General features: G+C 44.6%; 1 protein-coding gene across 2 annotated transcripts; it reads right to left on the reverse strand.

Moving 5' to 3' along the window:
* Positions 1-360: 360 nt before the first annotated feature.
* LOC123127779 (uncharacterized) lies at positions 361-6,432 on the reverse strand. Of its 2 annotated transcripts, none has more exons than XM_044547618.1 (5): positions 6,245-6,432; positions 6,021-6,165; positions 5,793-5,915; positions 5,623-5,707; positions 361-645 (listed from the first exon to the last, which is right to left on the reverse strand). In XM_044547618.1, the coding sequence occupies exons 1-5, from the start codon at positions 6,331-6,333 to the stop codon at positions 476-478; spliced, it is 612 nt and encodes a 203-aa protein (XP_044403553.1). In that variant the 5' UTR covers positions 6,334-6,432; the 3' UTR covers positions 361-475. The 2 variants fall into 2 exon arrangements, with proteins under 2 accessions (XP_044403553.1, XP_044403554.1); XM_044547619.1 differs by having other exon boundaries at positions 6,021-6,162; positions 6,245-6,416.
* Positions 6,433-16,539: the final 10,107 nt, after the last annotated feature.

Consider the following 16,539-nt stretch of genomic DNA (forward strand, 5'->3'; position numbering starts at 1 on the left):
TATAGAAAGAAGAAGGTTGGCCAAAGTATCCTTCTAATCTCGAGCTCAAATGCTCCTGCCATGAAAAATATAAAATAAAATAAAAGCAAAAAAAATCTGATTTTCTTTTATGGCAAACTTTAAATGTTCGAAGTGCATGCAAATTCTCATCATGAAATCACATTGGAGCAAGTCGTGGTAAAAAAAAAATCAGCGCTCAAAATGCGTTTGAAAGTAACATTTTCATAGTATCGATTTTGTTTTCTACCACGCCTTGCACCGATGTGATTTTGTGATGAATTTTCGCATGCACTCCAAACATTCTTTAAAGTTTGCCACAAAAAATATTCAGAATTTTTTTCTATTTTTTCAAATTTACTGTTCACGCGGGAGCATTTGAGCTCAAGCTTAAAAACTCCACATCTGTACATGTACCGATGTATATTACTAGCCTGCTATACAAAACTGAACATTCATAGTTCACATTTCGGCCTTATCAGGAAAGCTTAGCTGCATCAACGCTGCTCAATTCTGCAGCTTCACAGTTAAGTAGCTTGTGCAGCGGGAGGAAATATGGTGCTATTGATGCCAACACAATGCAAATTAATGCTGCAGTTCCCACCCACCAGGCAAAATGTGGGATCCCGAGCAAAAGTTCGTCGCAAACTGCACAACAATGGAAATCACACACATTGTATTAGACATGCTGTTTAGGTGCTTGCATCAAACTATCAATCTAATCTATACAAGGGCCAGGCAATGATGGCCAAGAGCAAAGAAATGCATAACCAGATCTAAATAATTTGACAAATTCAAAGAGAATGACTGGAACTATTTTCAGTGAAGCTCATGCTATGCAATTTTCTAAATTCCTTTTGTGAGATGAGGACGGTGAATGATTTATAATAGAAACCACTGAATATGCGCAAGCCACAGTTTACCAGACAGGTTTGGGCTTACGTATCGATGTCATCAGATGGTCTCAGAGTAAATAAGCTGCACATTTCTGCTTTGTGAATACAGAAACTTACTACTTATAGTTATTGTTGCTTATGTGTACAGTATCACTGCACCTACTCATTTATGCTAATTCACATGTCCTTGGAGTAACCAAGCTTAGCTGTATAAAAAAATTAATCACCAGGACAAAAACGAGGAATCGTGAACCTAAATCGAAGATTCCAAGGTCTGTGTATAGAACCAATGTTCAAGAGCCAATTTTAGATATTTCCAACTGAGAATTGCTTCTGTCGGAATTCATAATGTATAAACCCAAGATCTCTACCAGGGCCAACTTCTCAAGACCACTCTCGAATTTTTATCCATTAAAGCCAGTGACCTATGAATGTCTATATCATTTGGTTACTTTTGGTGGCTTGACTGAGATCCAGTGACTTCACCACGTTGCAACTTTAGGCTCTTCATTTCCATCCAAAACAGACCCAACGGTCCATATCACACAAAGGCAAAAGCCCTCAGCACTTAGCAGTTTTGGACGAGGGCGGACTGAAGAAAACACTTCGCCGGAATCTGCTTCGCTCTCCCGCGCCGCGCCGGCGTGTCGTACAGGGAGACGGCGCTGCTCCGCCGCATCGGAGAGGAAGGGGAACCGCACCACACTGCAGCATCACGGAGAGAGAGCAAGGGATCCGCGCCGGCCACCGCATCGGAGAGGAACAGGAGCCGCGCGGCCGCGCCGGCCGCCGCATCAAAGAGGAAAAGGAGCCACGCGGCCGCACCGTCGCTGGAGGAGAGGGAGGGGCGGGCTGCCGCCGGAGGAGTACGAGGGCCACGCGTGCCGCCGCCGCCGCTGCCGTCGGGCGGGACCTCTGCCATTCCGCATCCAGTTGAGGTCGCACCGTCGTTGGAGGAGAGCAGGGGCGGCCGCCACCGGAGGAGAGGAGTAGGGACACGCCACCACTACAAGATCGTTCCGCCAAGGGGAAGTCCATCGCTGCCGCCATTGAAGGAGAAGTCCATCAGCGTCACGCCCGCGAGGTAATTTTACATGTCCCTGCTGGCCAGTTCAGTACATGTATGTAGCTCATGAGGTTTGGCATGGCCAATTGGCCGGGCGTACAAGTTCAGTACATGTACAGGTCCATATACTAGTACCAATCAGGTTCAGTACATAAGCAAACTGATTACCGATCAGGCTCATGTACAGATTCAGTACATGTAGTCATATCTAAGTAAAACTGATTACTGTTAGTCATATTTTAATTAACTTTACTAAACTGAAACTGATTTATTTTAGTGATATGTAAGTAAAACTACATCTCCAGCATACTAACTGAACTCTAGCATACTAATATTGTCACTAACTGAACTTTTTTCAGGTGTGAGTAACTGAAATCAGCATGAGTGCTCTGCTCTGAAAATCGAGAATTCTGTTGTGCCTCACAATTTTCAGTGTTGTGGGATGACAGAAATTGGTAAGGGAATACCTCAAGTTGGTATGAGGTTCAGAAGTGTAGATGAGGCTTGGGCATTTTGGGATGCATATGGGGGTCACACCGGCTTTGATGTGAGAGACATACACAAATAAAAGTAGACTTGATGGTAAGGTTGGTTCATGCAGATTTGTTTGTTCCAACGAGGGTCGTCAAAGAAAAGGGTAAACTGATCGTGCACCAAAGCGTTTTAGAGCTGAAACAAGAACTGACTGCCAAGCTCATATGTGTTTTCAATTGGATCGAGAGGCCGGCAATTATGAAGTAACCGAGGTTGTGCTTGAACACAACCACTTGCTGCAATTGCCACAAACTCGCCACTTGATGATATCCCAAAGAAAGATTTCAGAAAGACAAGCTTTTGAAATTGAAACCGCTGATGATTCCGGCATTATGCCACAAGCTGCACATGAGTTTGCTTCTCGTCAAGTTGGTGGACCGATTAACCTTGGATATACTTGCCGTGACCAAAAAAATCATTTGCGAACCAAGCGGCATTGAAGAACCATTTGAAATCTGATTTCCATATTGTTCGATTCTTGATGCATTTTGAGAGAACAGTTGAAGTAAAAAGAAGAAAGGAATTGGAATCGGAATATGAGGCAAGAAAAAAGTTGCCAAGAATAAAAATGAGCACACGGATGTTGGTGCAAGCAAGCAAAGTGTACACTCCGACTATTCTTGAAGCTTTCCAAAGTGAATATGAAAGATCCATGGCTGCTTGCACTAGAGTGTTGGATGAAAATAACAAATTCGCTGTTACTATTGAGAGGTTGCATGGTGATTTGACTTATGAGGAGGAGGAGGAGCGCATAGTGGTTGGTGATCCTTTGAACCAAAGAGTTTCATGTAGTTGTCAAATGTTCCATAGAGCGGGAATATTGTGTGGACATAGTTTGAAAGTTCTTGATTTGATGAATGTAAAGACATTGCCACCACACTATGTCCTAAAGAGATGGACTAGAGAAGCACGAAATGGAAGTATACATGATAGGCAAGGAAGGAAAGTGGTAGAAAATCCAAAATTGGAAGCTCAACTTTGGTACAAAGACATGTCTCATAAATTTCATGATATGGCATATAAAATAGCCAACTCTCCCGAATGTCGTTTGCTGCTAGCGAATGCATTGTGTTTGGCCACAACTAGAGGATAAACTCAATGCATCAGCTACGAGTGCTACAAATGCATGTTCCAATGACCAAGAAAATGTTGATCCAAATGTGCAGCAAGCCAATGAGTTGCTTAGTTCAGCACGACTGAAGAAAAAGGAGGTTCCATCTAAAAATTTAAGAAGGAAGCTAACTTGGTTTGAGAAGTTACGCAAGGGGCGAAAGCCAACTAAATCAGCGGCAACAACAAAAAAAGGAGCAAAGGTAAGCTGCAGTATGTATCTATAATGAGTTGTTATTCATTGCTAAACTAACAAAATGATTTCTCATTTACATTGGCAGCAGCAACAACAAAAGAAAAAAGATAGCCAGCAACCTCAAGTGCAAGTGGAGAACGATGGCACAAACAAAGGAGGGAGTCCCATGGGAGAAAGTGAGAAGCGTCAAGAATATGATGCAATCGGCAGCTTTACCGAGCTCTTGACAACTTCACGAGTTGACGATCATATCTTTATGATGATCTGATCTAGTATCTTCAAAGTGGTTAGGTAGTATTTTGGACAGGACTAACTACAATATTTTGGGGTTTAACCATAGTCTCTTTTGGCCTAAGTGTACAAGTGAAATGGCCTGCTTTTGTGTACTTGAATGATTACTCGACATTGGCATTTTTTGCTGTAGCATTTGGATGTTCTATGATGCAGCCTTTCAATGTCAAATGCTACTATATAATCTGTTTCATGAGTATTGTCAGTAAAAATATGTATGTGCATGTATGATCTATTTATTTCAGCTAAGTGGAAGGTACAGCCAAATGATAACCTCGCTTCCTGTATGTTGAAACAGCTATAGACATGCAGTTTATATATTCAGAAATGAAGATTAGATAGTTGGCATGTAATCTGTTTTAACTGAATCCTACCAGCAGTGTTCTGTCGCTGTTGGGCTGCAAAACTGGCCAAGTGAACTTTTTGCCTTTGTGTGATATGGACCATTGGATCTGTTTTGGATGGAGATGAAGAGCCTAAAGTTGCAACATGACTTCACCAAGTGAAGTCACTGGATCTCAGTCCTATGTCTATATCATTTAAATTTTCAGGCTGCAGATCATCTCCTTCACCCATACACATTAGTATTACAGGTTAACTAGTAGTATACATTAGTATGTCAGGCTATCCTTCACAAGAAGTCTCTGCTCGGAGTGATTATAACAAATGATAATTTGGCGAAACACACTTGGAAGGGAGGCAAGCATATTGCTTTTGTAAAAAAGAACTGATGCCACATCTATTCTTCACATGCCCCTTTGCTCAATTAGTGTGGTGAGAGATTTTTGTGGCTTTGAACCTTGTGCCGCATAGAAGTATTTCTAATATGTTCGGGAATTGACTTTTGGGTATTGATAGACCGCTTAAGACGGAAGTTCTTGTGGGAGTGTGTGCTCATTGTTAGTGGATATGGACGAGTTTTGCTAAGCACAGGGTTTATTTCCCCAATATGGATGGCGGCTTAGCAGTAGACTTTTGATGCATGAGTTGTAGCATGGGTGTATTGCTTCAGTCTTTATGATGAGATAATTTTGTATTAAACCCAACAAATAAATAAAGAGACAGTGTGCATTGCTCGATGCCGAGGCCAGGGGTGCAACCTCCTATTCGAAGAAGAAAAGGTACAAAATCGGTAAATTATTTTGTTGTGTGAAAGGTGTTATCCAAATTTCAAGCACTTATTAAGCCTGTTAGGATTGACCTTTTCTTCCTAGTTAAACCGGGTAACAAACATTGAGCAATGAGTAGGGTCAGCCAAGATTTCAAATAAATGATGTTGCTGAAAACTAAGATTCATTCTATGGGATTGCACAAAAGTGACCAAACTACATACCAGACCAATCTAATGGTAAGTTTGCTCAGCATGGTCAGTACAGTTACTAAAATTTCTGTCCTAGTTAGACTAATTGGATATGAATGAATATCAGCGGAAACAGGAAACATATATAAACACTACTATTAGCATACCAATGACTATTCAGTTCTGAATATCACTAGGGAAAATGAACTGTAATGAAACAACACTAGCATACCAATGTTGAACAGGGCAAGCTCTCGCTCTGGCACATTTGGCTTTGCAACCACACCCTCAGGCTCCACCATGACAAGAACATAAACCTAAATTCTCGGTCACAAACAGACATTGTAAAATCATCATCGCAGCCTAACAACAGATCTGGTTAAAGAGTTGCTGAATACCAACCGGCCTGGTCCTCTCAGCCTTGAAAATTATCTTCTCCGTGTTGAGCAACCTCCTGTTCTTACTCCCCAAATCCTCAACGGCATTAGGACCGTTCACGAGGCGAATCGAGAAGCTGGACGGTATCTATAAACACAAGCAGAGCCTTCAGCAGCCAGAAGCTGCAATTGACTGGTGAAAAAGGTTTCTTATCTTCTTCTTTTTCAGTCGATGGGAAGGGCAGGATCGTACGGAGGTCGGGTAGGAGATCTTGATTTCGTACCACGCGGGCGGCCGTAGCTCGGCGAGCCTGTAGAGCCTCCGGCCGTAGCGAAGCGGGATGGTCTCGCCCACCAGCTCATCGCCGACGCTAAGGGCCCTGGCCTCCTCCAGGCTGCTGCGGGGGTACAGACGGGGGAGGTGTTGGCGCACAGTACAAGGAAGAGCCGCGGATGGAGGCAACGAAAGAAGCGCACCTGCGCGCGGAGGAGAGCAGGAAGAGGATGGTCAGGAGGAAGCACAGGCAGCGGCATAGCGATGAGAGTGAAGGCGGCGGAGATGGCATTCGCACGGCGGGGCACTCTTCGGCGACGGCGAGATGTCTTCTGTTTGGTTCGTAGGATTATTGAATAAATTCTTCTACTCCGTCTGTGCCATAATAGCATTTTTGACACAGGGAGTACATACGTAGTATGACATCTCTATTCCTAATCTCTATTTTTAATTAGTTGATTGACTGTCCGTGTGTTGTCACGGGCCAACAATTATTTTTTCTCTCTATTCTAACAAACATCATGCTCCTTTTCATTGAACTTGGCTTCATTGAACTTGACGTCCATCACATTCTCTTTTCATACATCATTTAGCATCTCAATCATTGCCCCTTACTTCCCATACATCATTTATCCTCTTAATTGTTCTTCTTGACTCTACATGTAACTTCTATGTCATCATCTTGTTGTCTCACTCTTACTATGTACACCGTCTAAAGTAAAACACCATAAAAGATATTAGATATAAGGCACCCCACTGTACTAAAAATAGTAAGAAAAAGGGGCATATGGACATGAAATGACGTGCGCGCCATTCCAATGTCGGCGCCAGTGAAATGCAGCATCCGCTTTGGGCCTGCGTCATTGCGAAGCGTCCGCTCTACAGTGGCATGAATGCAGGACATTTGGCGTCCGTCGGGAACGCACACGGGCAAGTGAAGAGGGTTTGGGTGAGTCAGGGTAGTCAAGAGCAGGGCATGGTAGCGGTCCGTACGCTCGCAAAGGCCCCCCTCCCACTTTGTCTCCGTTTGTGGGGAAAAGCGTGTCTAGACTGGCCTGCGGACCGATACAGGACCGCGTCCGATGTAAGAACACATCCGGAGGGTTGCTGGCGGTTTGAAGGTCGGTGTTAGAGATACCCTAAGGCTTTTGTTGCATCATTGTCATCACATCTTCTCCTCCACAAGCCCTTCCACTTCGATTCTACAGAATATAACTAAATGAAAACCTCTTTGGTCATTGTGTCACTAGTATGTTACCTCGTCACCCTGCTCCAAATCTACTTTGATCCTACTGAAAACAGCTAAATAAGAACCAAGAAAGAAAGATGTATACAAAAAACATGTCAATTATTATTCAGTAACTAACCAATGGCTTCGAAATCTGTTGAGAAATAGCTGAAACCAATCTGTTTTAACCATTGTGAAAGGGATTTGATGAACTTTAAAGAAAATTTCACGAGCATCCTCAATTTGTTCAACCAATTTATGCTTACTCAATAGCTCCAGAACTTGTGGAATATAAGAAATATTATAAAAGATATACCCTGAAAGGTGAATAATCAACTATGTTTCTTACTGTTTCAAAGCATAGACAACATGATATAAGTATTCAATGGCAACTGACTGAACCGTAGTAGAAGAAGCAGAGTTATCCCATCCACTGCTAGCCTAGCATTAGAAACTGGGTCTGAGTCAGCGCCTCCACGGTAGGAACCAACCACACTTGCCTCCCTAGCCAATCTTGGTGGACTGGGAGAGGGGGGATCCATTGCCTGCTGCTAACCGCCGTGAAGCAAGCCTCGGCCATAGCCCTATGACCTTGGCCTAGAAAAGCAATCACGACGCCATGTCTGTGACCATCGTCGTCGATGCACTCGATGGTGTGGCAACGTAACGACCACCTCCACCTCGCCTAGTGCCCACAAGGAGAAATCTTGCTGCACGCGGGCATCACCCTGACCGAGCCCAACCACACCTGTCCGAAGTAGGAACCACCATCCTGCCTCGAGCCTAGATCTGGTCCGCCTGAGCACGAGCCCTAGATCCAAGACCAGGCCATCAGATCCTTGATGTTGATGTCTCTACAGGATTGCACCGCCTTCACCACGCCCATCGCCTCGACCTGCAAGGGTCTCCGCCACCACCCCGTGTTGCCCGCTCTACACTAGCCGCCAAAGGAGACGACTTGAACAAAGCCAACACGCCACCGCCAGGCCGGATGCACATCCCACCACGCCCAAGCCCTCCACCAGCTGGATCCCATTTGGAACAGACCAGGCAAGCCGGAGCCACTCCTGCCACGCCCAAGCCGTCGTGGCAGATCACTCCCCACCAGAGACCTAGAGGTCCTCTGTCCACGCCCCGCGCCACAAGCTAAATCCTAGCTACAAACTTGTCGAATCTGGCCAGGACTTGGCCCACACGCAGCCGCCCGATGCCAACACAACCGCATCCACTGCACTTCGAACGGGCCCAACATATTTATAAGGCAAGAAAAGTAAGTACTATTAGAATTGGAAAAGGAATACTAGATAATAGGTGCAAGTTGCTTCATCTTCTATTTATTCTTCAATACCAAACGAGGTTTTATTTATTGGATTTCCAGTAAAGCTGCATTAACATATGAAAATATAGATGAAACAATATAAAAGGAATGTAGCATAGCTTATTATTGGTGGCCTTAAAGAAAGAGTAAGTATATGACAACAATATCTATGCATTTACGAATTGAATATGCAGATTGAATTAGATAGCTACAAGTAACAAACTAAAAGATAACTCATGAAGTTTCAATAAAATTGGCAAATTATCTTATAGTATTACTCCTATTAGAATCTTCATGCATAGGTTGCTAGATAGGTTGTGAAAATAATCATTTTTTCATTGACTCATAACACATAACCATACCACGCTCACATGTTTATGCACATGAAGAAAACCAGATACAACTGTGTAAGTTAAGAGGATGCGGGACCGTATCCTTCAACGTATTATTGGATAAGCCCCTATAGAAAAATAGAAATATTTCATAAATGAGAATCAATCTATCGATTATTTTTCATGGGCCTGCATATTGCAGATGCTTAGGGCCTATAAGCTACGCTGAACGAAAGCCGACAGGTAAACAGGAGGAAGCTTCGACCTTCCAGTCGGCGTCCAGCGCACATCACTGGCCCCGAACGGACCAAGTAATGAGATTGGTTGTGTCTAATGAGGAGCCGGCATGTAGGTGTTTATTGATTTTTATTTTAGTAGCTTTTGCTTACTCTATATGTTGGTTGCTTTTGGGCAGATTGTAAATTGAACATGAATCATGTATCCTCCTTGCTCTGAGTCTACCTGCTGCTGCTATAGCTGGCTATACCCAATATTTTTGTTCTTTTCTGCTCTAATTCCTTGATCTGCTCCTTTCTACTTACTGCTACAAAGGCCAGGTCTCTAACATAATTTTAACATGAAAAGTGAATGTGCACCTAGTAAATATCAGTGAGTGTGCCAGTATATGTGCATCCAATTCAATTCGTAATTTTTTTGCTGACGAAACTAATCTCCAAAACAGTGTGGACTAAATTATTTTAAATTGCAATGATGTGGAAAACTAAAAAGCCAATTTATTATATCACCAATAACATCAAAAGAGAAGTATTTGAACTGGCCACGAGACTGAATATAAATTTGAAATTTGTATATGTTATGAAAATTTATATTCTTACATCTACATTTTACCTGATCCCTTTTACTCAAAGGTAAAACACGCTACAGAATTTAGCATGTACATGTGCGCATGCAGTTAGGGGCTAGGGGCAAGCTACCAAATTATTCAGTCCAACTTTAGTATATATTCATCTAAACTATGATTCATTCATAACCACATCAATTGTCATGCTGAGAAAGAGAAAGCTCTGATGCTTAATGCTTATATTTCTGAAAATTTGGTGGTCCACCACAGCATGAAACATTACCGGTACAAGACGTAACACGAGATAGAAATCAAGGTTCTCCCTTGCCGTGCTATAAGCTCCATATGAAATTCATCAATGCCCATCAGCCTTATCCACCACAAATATAGCCCTGACACACAAACAATAGAGATGCAGATTCAGGGATATATCATTAGCACACACCAAAAGAATTTGTATTAACAACTTCATTCAATCCCAACCGCCAATTCCCGAAGCCAACTTATCAAATCAAATCAGTAAGTTGGCATGCTCAATAACAAATTAGTAAGAGAGCCCGATGAACACGGCAAGCCAAAGAATCTTCGAGAACTCGTCCACTTCTTTTACAGCCATCTCGCCCGACGTAGCTGCATACCTGATGTACCTTCCACTTCGCTCCATCTATTCAAGCTACGCCTGCCCAAGCCTGTGTTGGGGAACGTTGCAGAAAATTAAAATTTTTCCTACGGTTTCACCAAGATCCATCTATGAGTTCATCTAAGCAACGAGTCAAGGGAGAGAGTTTGCATCTACATACCACTTGTAGATCGCGTGCGGAAGCTTGCAAGGTGATGATGGAGTCGTACTCGACGTGATTCGAATCACCGATGACCAAGTGCTGAACGGACAGCACCTCCGCGTTCAACACACGTACGGGACGGGAGACGTCTCCTCCTTCTTGATCCAGCAAGGGGAAAGGAGAGGTTGAGGAAGACAGCTCCACCGGCAGCACGACGGCGTGGTGATGGTGGAGAGGCAGTACTCCGACAGGGCTTCGCCAAGCACACAACGGAGGAGGAGAGGTGTTGGGGAGGGGAGGGCTGCGCCTTGGAGGGTGGTCTGGCTGCCCTCCCCTCACCCCTCTATTTATAGGGGGAAGGGAGAAGGGGGCCGGCCCCCTAGAACCCATCTAAGGGGGGTGCAGCGGCCAAGGGGAGAGGGGGAGAGGGTGGCTTGCCCCCCAAGCCAAGGGGGGCGCCCCCTCTAGGGTTCCCCCCTCAACCCTAGGCGCAAGGGCCCAAGGGAGGGGGTGCGCCCAGCCCACCAGGGGCTGGCTCCCTGCCCCACGCAGCCCATGTGGCCCCCCGGGAGGGGTGGCCCCTCCCGGTGGACCCCCGGAACCCTTCCGATGGCCCCGGTACAATACCGGTATGACCCCGAAACTTCCCGGTGTCCGTTTGACAACTTCCCATATATATAAATCTTTACCTCCGGACCCTTCCGGAGCTCCTCGTGACGTCCAAGATCCCATCCGGGACTCCGAACAACATTCAGTAGTCACATACTAGTCTTCCTAATAACCCTAGCATCACCGAACCTTAAGTGTGTAGACCCTACGGGTTCGGGAGACATGCAGACATGACCGAGACGCTCTTAGGTCAATAACCAACAGCGGGATCTGGATACCCATGATGGCTCCCACATGCTCCTCGATGTTGTCATCGGATGAACCACGATGTCGAGGATTCGATCAAACCCTGTACGCAATTCCCTTTGTCAATCGGTACGTTACTTGCCCGAGACTCGATCGTCGGTATCCCAATACCTTGTGCAGTCTCGTTACCGGCAAGTCACTTTACTCGTACCGTAATGCATGATCCCGTGTCCAACACCTTGGTCACATTGAGCTCATTATGATGATGCATTACCGAGTGGGCCCAGAGATACCTCTCCGTCATACGGAGTGACAAATCCCAATCTCGATCCGTGTCAACCCAACAGATACTTTCGGAGATACCTGTAATGCACCTTTATAGTCACCCAGTTACGTTGTGACGTTTGATACACCCAAGGCACCCTTACGATATCAGGGAGTTACACGATCTCATGGTCGAAGGAAGAGATACTTGACATTGGCAAAGCTCTAGCAAAACGAACTACACGATCTTTTATGCTATGCTTAGGATTGGGTCTTGTCCATCACATCATTCTCCTAATGATGTGATCCCGTTATCAACGACATCCAATGTCCATAGTCAGGAAACCATGACTATCTGTTGATCACAACGAGCTAGTCAACTAGAGGCTCACCAGGGACATATTGTGGTCTAAGTATTCACACGTGTATTACGATTTCCGGATAATACAGTTATAGCATGAATAAAAGACATTTATCATGAACATTGAAATATAATAATACTTTTATTATTGCCTCTAGGGCATATTTCCAACAGTCTCCCACTTGCACTAGAGTCACCAATCTAGTTACATTGTGATGAATCGAACACCCATAGAGTTCTGGTGTTGATCATGTTTTGCACGCGAGAGAGGTTTAGTCAGCGGATCTGCGACATTCAGATCCGTGTGCACTTTGCAAATCTCTATGTCTCCATCTTGAACATTTTCACGGATGGAGTTGAAACGACGCTTGATGTGCCTGGTCTTCTTGTGAAACCTGGGCTCCTTCGCGAGGGCAATAGCTCCAGTGTTGTCACAGAAGAGTTTGATCGGCCCCGACGCATTGGGTATGACTCCTAGGTCGGTAATGAACTCCTTCACCCAAATCGCTTCATGCGCTGCCTCCGAGGCTGCCATGTACTCCGCTTGACACGTAGATCCCGCCACGATGCTCTGCTTGCAGCTGCACCAGCTTACTGCTCCACCATTCAACATATACACGTATCCGGTTTGTGACTTAGAGTCATCCAGATCTGAGTCGAAGCTAGCGTCGACGTAACCCTTTATGACGAGCTCTTCGTCTCCTCCATAAACGAGAAACATGTCCTTCGTCCTTTTCAGGTACTTCAGGATATTCTTGACCGCTGTCCAGTGTTCCTTGCCGGGATTACTTTGGTATCTTGCTACCAAACTTACGGCAAGGTTTACATCGGGTCTGGTACACAACATGGCATACATAATAGATCCTATGGCTGAAGCATAGGGGATGACACTCATCTCTTCTTTATCTTTTGCCGTGGTCGGTGACTGAGCCGAGCTCAGTCTCACACCTTGTAACATAGGCAAGAACCCCTTCTTGGACTGATCCATTTTGAACCTCTTCAAAATCTTATCAAGGTATGTGCTTTGTGAAAGACCTATGAGACGTCTCGATCTATCTCTATAGATCTTGATGCCTAATATATAAGCAGCTTCTCCAAGGTCCTTCATTGAAAAACACTTATTCAAGTAGGCCTTAATGCTGTCCAGAAATTCTATATTATTTCCCATCAAGAGTATGTCATCTACATATAATATGAGAAATGCTACAGAGCTCCCACTCACTTTCTTGTAAACGCAGGCTTCTCCATAAGTCTGCATAAACCCAAACGCTTTGATCATCTCATCAAAGCGAATGTTCCAACTCCGAGATGCTTGCACCAGTCCATAAATGGATCGTTGGAGCTTGCATACTTTGTTAGCGTTCCGAGGATCGACAAAACCTTCTGGCTGCATCATATACAGTTCTTCCTTAAGATGCCCGTTAAGGAATGCTGTTTTGACGTCCATCTGCCATATCTCATAATCATAGTATGCGGCAATTGCTAACATGATTCGGACGGACTTCAGCTTCGCTACGGGAGAGAAAGTCTCATCGTAGTCAATCCCTTGAACTTGTCGATAACCCTTAGCGACAAGTCGAGCCTTATAAATGGTAACATTACCATTCGCGTCCGTCTTCTTCTTAAAAAATCCATTTGTTTTCTATCGCTCGCCGATCATCGGGCAAGTCTGTCAAAGTCCATACTTTGTTTTCATACATGGATTCTATCTCGGATTTCATGGCTTCAAGCCATTTGTTGGAATCCGGGCCCGCCATCGCTTCTTCATAGTTCGAAGGTTCATTGTTGTCTAACAACATGATTTCCAGGACAGGGTTGCCGTACCACTCTGGTGCGGAACGTGTCCTTGTGGACCTACGAAGTTCAGTAGTAACTTGATCCGAAGTACCTTGATCATCATCATTGTTTTCCTCTTCAGTTGGTGTGGGCATCACAGGAACGGTTTCCTGCGCTGCGCCACTTTCCCGCTCAAGAGGTAGTACTTCATCGAGTTCTACTTTCCTCCCACTTACTTCTTTCGAGAGAAACTCTTTTTCCAGAAAGCATCCGTTCTTGGCAACAAAGATCTTGCCTTCGGATCTTAAGTAGAAGGTATACCCGACAGTTTCCTTAGGGTATCCTATGAATACGCATTTTTCCGACTTGGGTTCGAGCTTTTCAGGTTGAAGTTTCTTGACATAAGCATCGCATCCCCAAACTTTTAGAAACGACAGCTTAGGTTTCTTTCCAAATCATAATTCATACGGTGTCGTCTCAACGGATTTAGACGGTGCCCTATTTAAAGTGAATGTAGCTGTCTCTAGAGCGTATCCCCAAAATGATAGCGGTAAATCGGTAAGAGACATCATAGACCGCACCATATCCAATAGAGTGCGATTACGACGTTCGGACACACCATTTCGCTGAGGTGTTCCAGGCGGCGTGAGTTGTGAAACGATTCCACATTTCCTTAAGTGTGTACCAAATTCGTGACTTAAGTATTCTCCTCCACGATCTGATCGTAAGAATTTTATCTTTCGGTCACGTTGATTCTCTACCTCATTCTGAAATTCCTTGAACTTTTCAAAGGTATCAGACTTGTGTTTCATTAAGTAGACATACCCATATCTACTCAAGTCATCAGTGAGAGTGAGAACATAACGATATCCTCCGCGAGCCTCAACGCTCATTGGACCGCACACATCGGTATGTATGATTTCCAACAAGTTGGTTGCTCGCTCCATTGTTCCGGAGAACGGAGTCTTGGTCATTTTTCCCAAGAGGCATGGTTCGCACGTGTCAAACGATTCATAATCAAGAGACTCTAAAAGTCCATCGGCATGGAGCTTCTTCATGCGCTTGACACCAATGTGACCAAGGCGGTAGTGCCACAAGTATGTGGGACTATCGTTATCAACTTTAAATCTTTTGGCATCTATACTATGAACATGTGTAATATTACGCTTGAGATTCATTAAGAATAAACCATTGACCATCGGAGCATGACCATAAAACATATCTCTCATATAAATCGAACAACCATTATTCTCAGACTTAAATGAGTAGCCATCTCGTATTAAACGAGATCCAGATACAATGTTCATGCTCAAACTTGGCACTAAATAACAATTATTAAGGTTCAAAACTAATCCCGTAGGTAAATGTAGAGGCAGCGTGCCGACGGCGATCACATCGACTCTGGAACCATTCCCGACGCGCATAGTCACCTCGTCCTTCGCCAGTCTCCGTTTATTCCGCAGCTCCTGCTGTGAGTTACAAATATGAGCAACGGCACCGGTATCAAATACCCAGGAGTTACTACGAGTACTGGTAAGGTACACATCAATCACATGTATATCAAATATACCTTTGGTGTTGCCGGCCTTCTTATCCGCTAAGTATTTGGGGCAGTTCCGCTTCCAGTGACCCTTCCCCTTGCAATAAAAGCACTCAGTCTCAGGCTTGGGTCCATTCTTTGACTTCTTCCCGGTAACTGGCTTACCAGGCGCGGCAACCTCCTTGCCGTCCTTCTTGAAGTTCTTCTTACCCTTGCCCTTCTTGAACTTAGTGGTCTTATTGACCATCAACACTTGATGTTCTTTCTTGATTTCAGCTCTGCTGACTTCAGCATCGAGAACACTTCAGGAATGGTCTTTTCCATCCCCTGCATGTTGTAGTTCATCACAAAGCTCTTGTAGCTTGGTGGGAGCGACTGGAGGATTCTGTCAATGACCGCCTCATCTGGGAGGTTAATGTTCAGCTGGGTCATACGGTTGTGCAACCCAGACATCTTCAGGATGTGCTCACTGACAGAACTGTTTTCCTCCATCTTACAACTGTAGAACTTGTCGGAGACATCATATCTCTCGACCCGGGCATGAGCTTGAAAAACTAGTTTCAGCTCTTCGAACATCTCATATGCTCCGTGGTGCTCAAAACGCTTTTGGAGCCCCGGTTCTAAGCTGTAAAGCATGCCGCACTGAACGAGGGAGTAATCATCAGCACGAGACTGCCAAGCATTCATAATGTCTTGGTTCTCTGGGATGGGAGCATCACCTAGCGGTCCTTCTAGGACGTATTGTTTCCTGGCAGCTATGAGGATGATCCACAGGTTCCGGACCCAGTCCGTATAGTTGCTGCCATCATCTTTCAGCTTGGTTTTCTCTAGGAACGCGTTGAAGTTCATGTTGACATTAGCGTTGGCCATTAATCTACAAGACATATTTGCAAAGGTTTTAGACTAAGTTCATGATAATAAAGTTCTAATCAAATTATGAACTCCCACTTAGATTAGACATCCCTCTAGTCATCTAAGTGTTACACGATCCGAGTCGACTAGCCCGTGTCCGATCATCACGTGAGACGGACTAGTCATCGTCGGTGAACATTCTCATGTTGATCGTATCTTCCATACGACTCGTGTTCGACCTTTCGGTCTCCGTGTTCCGAGGCCATGTCTGCACATGCTAGGCTCGTCAAGTTAACCCTAAGTGTTTTCGCTGTGTAAAACTGTCTTACACCCGTTGTATGTGAACGTAAGAATCCATCACACCCGATCATCACGTGGTGCTTAGAAG

This window comes from Triticum aestivum, chromosome 6A, assembly GCF_018294505.1.
Source record: "Triticum aestivum cultivar Chinese Spring chromosome 6A, IWGSC CS RefSeq v2.1, whole genome shotgun sequence".
Classification (NCBI taxonomy): domain Eukaryota; kingdom Viridiplantae; phylum Streptophyta; class Magnoliopsida; order Poales; family Poaceae; genus Triticum; species Triticum aestivum.